This window comes from Rhinopithecus roxellana, chromosome 5, assembly GCF_007565055.1.
Source record: "Rhinopithecus roxellana isolate Shanxi Qingling chromosome 5, ASM756505v1, whole genome shotgun sequence".
Classification (NCBI taxonomy): Eukaryota; Metazoa; Chordata; class Mammalia; order Primates; family Cercopithecidae; genus Rhinopithecus; species Rhinopithecus roxellana.
The window spans coordinates 26,438,658-26,450,893 of record NC_044553.1 but is presented as its reverse complement, the minus strand read 5'-3'; the positions used below and the strand labels follow the sequence as shown (position 1 = coordinate 26,450,893).

The window sequence follows — 12,236 nt, the reverse complement described above, 5'->3', positions numbered from 1 at the left end:
TAGGTGGAGAAACTGCCTTTTAAATACACTGGGGGTGGGGAGAGGGCACCCTGCTGTTAGATCCCCTGTGGAGGTTTTGATATTTCAAGCTGAGTACTTTTTGGGGATACCAAGATCTCTCCCCCTACATCTTGTCCTTGGCCAGGCCTCCCAATGGAACCCAGGTCTGGAGAGCAGGTTGCGACTCTCTGGGACCTTCCTGGGATGCGCAGTGCTAAAGCCGGACGCACAAGTCTGAGCTGGCGCTGGGGGCCAGAAGCAGGGCTGGGACTAGGGGGTAAACTGACCCCTCGCTCCCTACTATTCACTGTCTGCGTGATCCGCCCACTGGGAGCCCCAACTCGCAGCCAGGCCGAGCCAGACCTGCCCAGTTTTGCCAGTTCCTTGAAACCCAGTTGGCTGAAAAGCAAATCAAAATAACCCAATCCGAGTCTAAACTCAAGTCCTTTCTTGCAAAGCTCAGTGGTGCGCGGGGGCTACGGCTCCACGCCCGGCTGTGGCGCAAAACAAGCTGAAATTTTTTCAGAAAGACACCTCTGAACCCCGAAAACACAATGGAAACGGCTAGGAGATCCCGCCTTGCCCCGGGGAGCCATTTGGCTCGTGACATTGTGTTTATTTGTATTTTTAGCAAGAAAAAAAAAAGGGTATAAAGGGCTTAACTGGCGTTTTCTGGCTGTGAGCAGCATATGGCAAAAATGAAATAAAGTTTTATGAAACATCATAAAGAAAACAGGCCAGGGATTTAAGTTGCGTGCCTCCCCCCTCCCCCCGAAAGGAAAAAAAAAGTAAAGAAACTGGAGCGTTTGGGAAGGAACAAATGCTTCTCTGTGGAGTTGGTCTCCCTTCCCCCAACAAAAACAAGAGGTCCGGGCTCGGAGGAATTTGAAAGCAGCGATCTGCCAAAAACATTGTGAAAAACTATGGGGGATTCATTGGAAACAGATGGGCTTTTTCAGCTTTAATTCTGAAATTCTCTCCCTTTCTGACACAATAAAAACAAACAGGGGGCGACGCAGAAAGTTATCAAACAGGAACACCAGCTCATTTGAGCCGGGCCGTGGGTGTCCCCGCGTGGCCAAATGCGTGGAAACGGGACGAGGTCTCCGGGGAGGGGGCTGTCGGGAACTTGGCTGGGACCTCAGGGGCGCCCCTGGCTCCACCCCTGGGCACCCGGCAGGTTTGCAAACTGCTGGACGAGGAGCTGAAGAGTGTCCCCAGCACCGAGGGCGTGTCTCCTCTTCTCCCTCTCTTTCCGATCCCCTAGGAGGCACGTTACCAGCACCCCTTTTCTCGGAAAAAGGGAAGGGAGTGAGGCACCCCCGGCCTCTGCGCCCTCCCCACCCGGTTCCTTCTCACTGCAACTCGGGCGGGGTGCCCCTCTCCGGGTTCCCCAAGGGCAGGCATCGCACCCACGACGGGGTGCAGGAGAAACAAAGACCCGTGGAAATGGGAGGCGGGGTCCGGAGGACGTCTAGAGAACCTGAGCCCGGACTCAACTCGCGCAAATCTGGCCCCGCATTGGTAGGCGGCCCAGGGACCCGGCCCCACGCGCCCGGCCGGCAGTGCCTTACCTGCGGGGAAGCTGCAGAGAAGGAAGGCGAGGGTCGGCCAAAATCCCAGGGCTGAACGTCCTGCCCCTCTCCCCATACCCATCCATCCAGCTCGGCCTGTTACCACTAGCCTCTCCCTGGAAGAAGAGTTCAGAAAAAAAGGAGAAGAAAATAAATTACGCTGCGGAGAAAGGGCAGCCTCGCTCCGCCGGCGGGAGCAGCGAGCCGGGAGGCTCGGTCCACCTCGGCCGCGGGCGCCCGGCGCGCTCCCCTTCCCGCGCCCGCCCCCCGCGCGCCCCTCCCTCGCCATCCATCACTCGGTTCCCCGCCAATGTCGACGCGGCCCCGTGCCCCAGCCGCCTGCGCCCCGCCCCCTCGCGCTCGGGTTTCAGCGAGGCCGGCGAGGTAGCGGTAGGCTGCCGGGTGGGGACTCAGGCTGCCCGGCTGCGGCGCAAGCCCTGAGGACCTCGGAAAACCACGGCCCTAGATCAGAGGCAGCGCCACGCTCCTCGACCCTCGCGCCATCTCCAGCCCGCGGCTGTCCTTGCAAAACAGGCCCAGCGCCCTTGGGAGGCCCAAGCCCCACAGGGCATAAGGGAGGCAGGGCGCCCCCTTAATCCCCTCCACAAATATCCAATCCAAGTAGAAAACCGTGCTTGGAGACAAATCTCAGCCCTACTTTCCAACCAGACTGCCGACCCCAAGCTGCCACCGACGCCCCCTGGCTCATCTGTCGCACTCAGACGGACACCGGTGTAGGAGGCTGAAAAATCCACTTCCGAGTTGTCTAGGTCTGGGCAGGTTGGCTCTCTGCATCTCAGCTACTAACGCACCTCGAGGTTCCCGCCCGTCGTGGCCCCGGGCCACCCATCCTGACTGCGCTTGGGCTGCCTCCAGCACCCCCTTCAAGCACCTCGCTGCTTCCTGAGGACTTGCCCCGGCTGCGCCCCCGAGCTGAGGGCCTGGGGGCCTAACCTTGCCACCCTGACACAGCTGCTACTCCAGAGATGTGGCTATGTCCGTCCCCGTCTCGCGCAGGGCCGGACGGTTTGGCGCTCTCTGTGAGGCCCGCAAGGCTGCACTTGGGAGGGCTTCAGGATGGTGACCTTTCCTAACTCTGTCGCTTATTTTTCTGGGAAAAAAACATCTCCTTCCCAAGGTTCCCTGGGCCCTGCAGTTCTGCGGCCGTTGTGATATTTAAGGGACTGGTAACTTCCCCTGAGAGACATCTTTTGGATGAAACACAAATAGTCCTGAGCAAGTGGTTTTAGTCAAACCAATTCCCCCCACCACCCTCCTCACCTCACTCCTAAGCCTGCCCATCTGGTTCTTTGGGGAAAAAACACCTCTGGGTTTTTATCCAATTTAGATGTTTCTCTTAAGCACTATCACAGTCCTCACTTGCTGCAAAGGCCACACAGGCTGCAAGGCTGCAGGGCTGCAGCTGCATTTGAGGTTCTGGCTGCCAGGTTGGGGGTGTGGAGAGGAGCAAGTTTTGAAGGAAGGGGAGAAGGCCTGTCTGCGAAGACACAACCCCAGCAGCAAGACTTATGAATCTGGCTTCCACAAAACAGGTACACAAGGGGACCATGCCTCAGCCAGCTGTGCAACAGGGCAACACGAAGCTGCTCTTTCCCAAGGTGGAAACGCCAGACACAACTCTTCTTTACAGTGGGGTTACCACTGTGTTTCCCTAAAATGTTTAGGTCTCAGATCGACAAGCTCTAATTGTTTTTTTCCCCCAAACCAGGGTTCATTTTAGGCATGACTCTGCAAAATGCTACGGTTTTCCCAGTGAAAGCCCACCATCGAAAATGGTCTTCCCTTCAAGCTTGGCCAGTCCTGGAGCCTGACCCAACAAGTTATTCTGCAGCATCATGGAACGGCGGCCCATTCCAGCGGTCACTGGGTCACGCTAAGCAGACACTGTGCCAGGCTGCACAGAAGCGACCATGTGGCCTTTTCACCTCTGAGGTCCACTAATTAACACCATTTGCTAGAGTCTGCCTTTCACCAGCTAGTTCTAGAGTCTCTCGCTAATGAGAAGGGATCACTGGCATTCCAAGTCACCTGGACAGTAATTAACCACCGTCACTGCTGCAGCATGTCCAGGTCAGAGACCAGGGCTCAGGATCCAGGGGAGGCCATGCAGCCCGCAGAAGCCCAGAGATCATGCCCTTCTGGGGCTGCCCTTGCCCAAGAGTAGACTTTTCGCAGCAGGCCTTTTTCTTTTTCCCCCAATGAGAACAGAAAAAAGAAATCTTCAACTATGTTACAAAAGAAGAAAAAAAAAAGGAGTTTCTCCCACATCAGGAAATGTCATCCAATATTCTTAAAGCAAGGATAACTAAATAAAATACTTGTGCAGCATATTCTGCAATTCCATTATATACAGTAGTTTTTTTTTCAAAGCTTTTTTTTTTTTTTTTTTTTTTTTTTTTTTTTTTTTTTTTTTTTTTAGTATCGTTAATATAAAGCAGTTGCACAAAAAGCAAAGGTGTTTTGACAAACAGGTGTATCCATTTATTCCTTTTTAGGAATAATATCTAAAAAAAGAACTGCTCTCTGCCCTCCCCTCAAAAAGACAAAGACTCATACAGACAGATCGGGATATATGTACAACATAATAAACTCCATCCTAAAGAAGCAACTGAGATAACCCCCAGGGGATACAGAATCAGAACCGTAAAAATCATAGTGAAGTTTGCTTGCTGTAAAGCCTGAGAATTTTTTTTTTTTTTTCAGTTGGTTCTTCTCGCAGCAGGACTTTTAACCTCTACATTTCAGTTTCTTCATGTGTAAGCATCAGGCTGATAATATCGTCACTCCAAAAATACAACTGAATAGAACCTGGAAGAAGCCCCAGGTCATGGGAGTTCCAGTGTCCCCGCTAGGGGACGGGGACTGGCTGCTATTTTAGGAGGAGACCCCAGTCTTACGGCATGAGCAAATAATTTGGGAAAGGGATGCGAAGGGCTTTTTTTTTTTTTTTTCCTCCCCTCTCTTGAGGAGAAATGTCTGAGGCTGAATTTGGACATCTTCAAAGGGGGGACTTGGCCATCACACAGTTTAGACTATCATGAGAAATCTAGCCCCAACTACAGCAGTACGGGGTTGTGTTGACCTTGAGGAATCTATCTATACTGGCTAAACCAATCAACTTTTAAACAACTCCTCAAGTCTCTGCAGGAATACAAAATTCCTAAAACGTTAGATTTGAGAACTCAGCACTCTGTTCGCCATAGAAACTCATTTAACTCGAAAGTGCAGTTGACTTCAAACACACAGCCCCACAGAGTCTAACCAAGTATGTGGTGTCCCCTAGGCTATAGCTTAGACCTGGGGATAGAGACACTCTCATGCATGGCTCTTGCCCGCTTTCTTCAGCCCTGACTGTGCAGGCCCCAATCCTGAGCATCCCCCTCCACCTTCTCTCCCTCTCCACGTGGGGGGTAGCTATTTGATGGGGGGAAAGGGGTCAAGGGGCTTCTGAAAGGAAGGGTTCTGCATACAGCTGAAGCCCTCTCAGGGGCAGTGATAGTCAGGGGCTCCAACTTTGCCTGCTTCTGGGTATGAACAGAGTGTTCTCAAATCTAGGGCCTGAGTCATCAGTCAACAAACATATATTCAGGACCAGAGGCAGGCTAGACTTTGGGGGATAAATAAGACAGTCCCTATTTCTGAATTGCTGGTAGAAACAGATAATAGAGAAAAATGAGTGCTAAAGGAGAGGTGAGGAGTGAATGACCTTTACCAAAAAAGGTGGTGTTTTTCAAAATAATGGCTAACATTTTGACGTATTTTTACATTGTGTCAGGTGCCAGCTAAGTACTTTACATTTCTAGAAACTTTCAGCTAAGGAAGGTTCTATTATCATCCTCATTTTGCACATGAAGAAACTGAGGCTGGGAATGCTTAAGCACTCACCCAATAAATGGCTGATAAATGCCACGCCAAGCATGCTGAACTCCATGCTTGGCGTGCTGTGTGTGCCATTCATTCCAATGGTGGTGAGCAAGTCCGCACCGGGCTTAAAGTCAAGGCGAGGCAGATTACTTAACAATCACTTTCAATAAAGCATAACACAGACTCTGACAGGGGAGACACAGAACACAGGTGCCAGGGGCCTCCAGCCCAGTTTGGGGTGCAGGGAGGGGAAAGGAGCTTTCCCAGTGTAGGAGTGTGCCGGGGGAGTTGATGGGTAAGGGAGGGGATGGCAGGGAGAAAACTCCAGGCAGAAGGAACACCCAGCATGCCAGAACAAGGTGTGTTTTGCCTGAGGATCTGCAAAGGCTGAAGTGCAGCTGTAGAAGGAAGAGGTGAAGCTGGAGAAACAGAGCAAAGAGCTTGGGGGAGCCTGTGAAGCACCCGGGAGCCCAACCCAAAGCCTCAACAGGGGGAGGGATTTCTTCTTTTGGGAGACCACTGTGGGAGATGTAAAAAGATTAGAGTTGTCCAGGCCCTACTCCAAAGCAGCAAAATCTGAATCTCTGGGGGGTAGTGCCTGGGCATCAGCATTTTAAAGGAGCTCCCCTAGGTGACTCATGTCTAGGGGAATAGCTGGGTTTGTAAGTTCTATCAGTCTCGGGCCCATGTCCTCCTTGCTGCTGGCAGGTGCACAAAAGACCCAGGTCAGTCAGTTTCTGCCCCTTGGGATTAAAGTCAAGGCAAGACATATAACCTAACAATTACTTTCAATAAAAGTGATTGCAAGTGACTCAAGCTGGACCAATCAGAACCTTTCTTGAGATTGTTGCTACAGAAGAAGCTTCAGTTCTGATCCGATTCCAACATAGGATGGGTTTAGGGCAGCAATCTTGTGGGACGGTGAGTGTTTGAGTGTTAGTAGTTGAGGCGGCATTTGAGGACCTGACATACTGTGTGTGTGTGTGTGTGTGTGGGTGTGTGTGTGTGTGCGTGCGCGCTGCCCTGTCGCCCAGGAGGCTGGAGCACAATGGTACGATCTCGGCTCACTGCAACCTCCGCCTCCTGGGTTCAAGCAATTCTTGTGTCTCAGCCTCCCGAGCAGCTGGGATTACAGGCATGTGCCACCACACCCAGCCAATTTTTGTACTTTTAGTAGAGACAGGGTTTCACCATGTTAGCCAGGCTGGCCTCAAACTCCTGGGCTCAAGTAATCTGCCTGTCTCTGCCTCACAAAGTGCTGGGATTCTAGGTATGAGCCGCTGTGCCCAGCTGACATTTTGTTTTTACTTAAGTTGTACTTTATCGGGTGAGCTTTTCGGGGAATGATGAAGATTTTATTTAGGCTAACCCTCCCCAAGCCACTCTTCAGCATGTGACTCCCTTGCAGCTCTTTCCTCAGCTCTTGTGAACTACTCTAGTACCTCTTCCAGCTATGGAAGCTGAGAAAAATTCCTTATGTTGCTGAAACTAGTTTGATCTAGATTTCTCTCACTAACAGATTCCCGTCTAATATGGAGGAAATGACCCAACGCTGGTCCCAGGTATTGTTGCCAACCTCGCAAGCATAGGGATATGTTACCAATGGCTCTTAATCCACCATTCACTTACTGACCAAGAATTTGACATTTCTTTAGTAACCGCCCATTCCCCCATGTCCCAAAAAATGTTTGTCCAGACCATGTCTTGAGGAACTGAGTTGCCTCAGTTTACAGCTCAGAGTATGGGAACAGATCCTTATTTTTAATTTATCCCTCAAATTCCTCTTTCAAATTTTAACGGCCACCCTGGAGTCTGTTCATCTCAGATTTGATGAATCAGTACTTGTTCTCTCTCTCCACAACCTTCAAGGTTTTATAGACTTTGATCATATCGCCTTTCTGGCTTCATCTTTCCACACTAAAACCCTTAAGGTACAAAGCAGCCCGGCCTCTTACGAAGAACTTCAGGTGATGACATTGCTCACCTTCTGCAGTTCTGAGATATTTTTCTCAAGGGGAAGAGAATACAACTGCCAGGTTTGGGTAGAGCCCAGGTAGAATACTATTTTTCGCTTGTTTTCTAACATAATTTCTGATAGTATTTTAGCTTTTTCTGAACACTTGGTCCTGAGTGGCCTGTAGCAAACAAACATTTTGCAAAGACCCCAAGGATCCTCTTCTGTGGCTATAAACAGACTGGACAAAGTCCATTTTCTTGTAATTTGGATTATGTTCTCATAAATGCATTAACAGACTTGCGCCTGCAAAAGCTTAATATGCATGTTCTTGCTAACTCCTAAGCTCATCCTGCAGTTAATCACCATTTGTTTGCCATCTCTGCATAGCCTTCATTTCATCCCAAAGCCTGGAACCATCTGAGCTTTGTCTCCTTCAGATAATCCATGTAAATTTAAACTAAGTCTGGGTGCACCCGCGATCCTGGGGGATCCTCACTGTTAATAATTCTTCATCCAGAAAAGTACCTGTTTATCCTATTTTTTATTTCTTGTCTCCAAGGATAATTCTGATCCATGGCAATTTCCCCGCACATGCTGGAGAGACTTGCTATTGTAAATGACCTTTGGGGTGGAACTTTGTCAGAAGGAATTTTTAAAGTCTAAACAGAATTCATCCTGGGTTTCTCCCTAGTCTCCAGGCCTGTTTCTGACTCCTTAAAGAATGTTAATAGATTGGTTGGGTTTCATGTTCTTTTTAGAAAACATATTGTGCTTCGTTCAGCTAGCTGCGACTTTCTAAAGTGTGCTTCACAATAATACTTTTTAGTATATATTCTGCAAAAGTGGCTATTTAAAATGACCCTTCTGACCGGGTGCAGTGGCTCACACCTGTGATCCCAGCATTTTGGGAGGCCGAGGCAGGCGGATTACCTGATGTCAGGAATTTGAGACCAGCCTGGCCAACGTGGTGAAACCCCCTTTTTACTAAAAATACAATAATTAGCCAGGCATGGCGGTGGGCACCTGTAACCCCAGCTACTTCAGAGTCTGAGGCAGGAGAATCACTTGAACCCAGGAGGCAGAGGTTGCAGTGAGCGGAGATCCTGCCACTGTACTCCAGCCTGGGCAACAGAGTGAGACTGTTGCAAAAATAAATAAATAAATAAATAAAATAAATAAAATAAATAAAAATAATAAATAAATAAATAAATAAAGACCCTTCTCAGGTAGGGTGGACTCCCCTTGTGGGCAGGAGGCACAGTGTGTATGCCTGTGGATACAGGCGCCACATGGGAGGATCACTGCACATTTCGGCTATGAGGATGTTGCTGCCATCTTCATTATCTGAGGCTTCCTTTCTCTCTGTACAAAGAATATCACCCGAGCTTTCATGCTGCTTCCCTCACCATGAGGGACTTTATTCTCGGTAATGAAGACATAATTACCAAGAAGAACAAAACTACCAAAAATTTAAAAATTTTACCAAAATTAAAATTTTTCATTTAAAAAATTAAACTAAAATTTTTAATTAAAAAATTACCAAATATTAACAAGTACTGGATTTTATTCCAATATTTTAATGGGTTTTTAATTTTTTTTTTGAGACAAAGTCTTGCTCTGTTGCCCAGGCTGGAGTAGCGTGGCACAATCACGGCTCACTGCTGCCTCAACCTCCTGGGTTCAAGCGATCCTTCCTCCTCAGCCTCCTGAGGGGCTGGGACCACAGGTACACATGCCACCATGCCTGGGTCATTCTTTGGTATTTTTTGTGGAGATGGGGTTTTTGGCACATTCACCCAAACTTACACTGCAGAAGGTAAGTAACCTGCTTGAGGTCACCCAGCAGGCTTGGTGACAGAGTGAGGTTTGGGCAGGTCTCGGTGACTCCCAGCTGCCAGATCACCTCTGATGAGATCACAGCTGTTCCTCAGGCATGGGGCTTTTCATTTTTTCTCTGCCTCTACTAACCCTACTCCATCCTCTTGCTCTGAACAGAAGCAAGGACTCCCTCTGTGCTCCTTCTGACCTCTGCTGCCCCAGGCTCAGCTCAGGCGGGGCTGGGCTAGAGCCTTCCTGCTGGTCGGCCAGCGCCGCCTTTCTGTGGTATTTGGATGTGACTCTCTTTCCTTCTTTCATACCTGTCCTTCTTGACTTCCTGTATTCTCAGTAACTTCCTGGAGCAGTCATGTTTCTTTTCTCCCTACTTCTCCCCTTTCTTCTTACTGGGACTATAAACTGGGGTACAACTACACTTTCTTAATGAAAGTCTCCCCCTGACCACCGCTTTCTTCTTAAAACTCTTGTCTGAGCCTTCCTATCACACCTACTATCTGGTCTCCAAGTCTGCACATTCTTCTGCCTGCAAAACCCAGTACAAAAGCAACAGTATTTATGAACTGCTTAATTGTCAGTGTTGAGATGGAAAGCTTCAAGACTGCCAGTGAATACAGGGAAAGACAGAGACCTGGGATTTGGGGTGGTCCTAACTCCAACTGTGTGGCAGCATGCCCTGTCCTATCTTCGGCCCCTCAGCTTCTCAATCTGCAGAATCACAGCCTGGCTGCCCCAGGAGATCTCCAAGCTCCAGAGTCCTGTTTCCAGGGATCCAGTGAATTGATACTGGCTCTGTAACTAACTAGCCTTGCCCACACCTGATTGTGAGGAGCCATTCTGAGGCCTCATCTGTAACACTTCTAAAGTCCCCAAGTGAAAATGTGGCCAAGCATGTAGGAAATGTCATTTGAAGAGTGACATTTTTATGTTTTAATGTCAGCATGAAATTCAGCAATAATCACCAACAATACTATGGTATACCTGAAACCACACCTTAGAAACATTTAGCAACCGCCTGAGGTTTGAAAGCAGCTTTTGGGTATGCATACACAAGACATACCAGGTTCCCATAAAAGAGAACAGACCACACAGGGCTTATGTCTCCCCATTCCAGTAAGTTCTAGGGAGAAGAACTGGCTTGGAACCATTTATCCACCAAATGGCAACTGTCTGAACCGACAGTGAGTCTGCGTCTCTCTCTCAACCAACAGAAGGCTGGAGTATTTGGATTAATGAATAATTTAGTGCCAAGCACAAATACCATAGACATTTAGCAATAGGAACAGATAACCAAGTTGTTCATCAAATTCAACACTGTTTAGAATGGCTAAGCAAAGCTGAAATAGAGACAATCCCCAGCTGATGGGAGGTGGGGAAAAGTGCCAATCCAGAAAGAAGAACAAATATGTCACCTTATGTGACATCTCTTCCACCATCGTTTTTCTTTCTTAAATTTGTCAGAGGCTAAGGGAATTTCTTCACTTTACATTACAGAGGTAAAATAGTATGCTGGGCCAGGAACATGTAGTCTGAAAACAGACTTTCTAGATCTCAGTTATTTCATCTGTAAGATAGGGATATATTTGCAGATCAATCAAAAGATTGTTGTGAGGATTAAATGAGTTAATACAGTAAAAACCCACTTAGAACAGATGCCTGGCATAGAGTAAGTGTTGATAAGTAGTTGCCAATATTCTTTTTATATCATGGATAGGAACTATTGTTTGGATTAAAATTATGTGCCAGATTCTGCTAGAGCCTTTGTATGTATAGGATCTTGGGGGAGCTCTGCAGAATTCTGCAAGGACTCATGGATAACCTTGACTTCTAGGTGGGTTTTAAGTTCATTTCAGTTATACTTGAGGCCTAATGAGCACCTACTAGAAAAAGCTCCCCCATATAATCACAGTGTTGTCATCTTAACTATGCAATGGGCACAGCCGTTTCCATTTCACAAATGAGACAGACTCATTTGTAAGTCTGGTCTAAGGACCATAAATACAAGTAGCCGTGCAGAGGCTTAAACCCAGGTTTTGAGATGCCAAGTGCAGTGTTTTTCCCACCAAACTACAGCTGCTTCTCATCTTCACTCATGGTTTATTTATTTCTGTCAGTCCAATAATATGCCCCACATGTAGAATGACGGATCATGCATTAGAAATGGGAATATGTTTAGGGATATACTGTTTTCCAGACATTAACAAAAATATAAAAACGTTTTAAGAAGAGAAAAATTTCCGTGAACAATCTCCCCCATCCATCCTAAAGACTTAAGAAATTGAAATAATTAGATTATGGAATTTTTTTGTCTTTCTTTTGGATGGTGGCATTTTTTAGATCACGTATGCATAGAGTACTTGCCTAGACTTAGCCTTCGAATGCGAGTTAAATAGACTTACTTAAACAACAGGAAGATATTTAGGTAAACTTATCTACAGTATCAATTTATTGGAGTTCTTTCAGTTCACAAGCCACTCACAGCACATCTCAAGTTTTAAGCCAGATGGGCTTCTTGCCTTTAGAGACTGGTCACTGACCCAGAAAGGGAGGGCCTGCGCACCATCTTGGCTTGGGTTTGCCTTGTTCTTGCTGACTCCTGGCTGAGGCTCACAGGGCCAGTATGTTCTCCACCAGGCCTGAAGTCAGTAGACCCTGCCAACAGCATCCATTTACTCATGAAGAAATCAGACACCTGGAGCTTAGGGATCTACTTGCTCAAAATGCTCCTTATCAGAGAGAAGTAATACCAACTTAAAACCCTCATAGCATGGAAGAAGGTGGCAGTTAGCTTTTTTTGTCATATGATCTTGGAATACCCAAAGACACAAAACCAAATCCAAGTGTTTCAGGAAAGCAAGAGAAGCTTTTTTTTTTTTTTTTTTTTTTTAAAGACAAGGTCTCACTCTATCATCCAGGCTGGAGTGCAATGGCATGGTCATTGCTCACTGCAACCTCCACCTCCAAGGTTCAAGCGATCCTCCCACCTC

At 47.7% G+C, this 12,236-nt stretch overlaps 1 protein-coding gene across 2 annotated transcripts in view; it reads right to left on the bottom strand.

Moving 5' to 3' along the window:
• The window catches only part of RGMA (repulsive guidance molecule BMP co-receptor a), a 45,568-nt gene that overhangs the window by 27,596 nt on the left and 5,736 nt on the right, over positions 1-12,236 (bottom strand). Inside the window, exon 2 of one of the 2 annotated variants that reach the window (XM_010371428.2) lies at positions 1,575-1,690. The exons of the other annotated variant lie outside the window; for it this stretch is intronic. Coding sequence (XP_010369730.1) covers positions 1,575-1,690 — 116 coding nt within the window. The remainder of the gene's footprint in view (positions 1-1,574; positions 1,691-12,236) is intronic. 2 annotated transcript variants of the gene reach the window in all.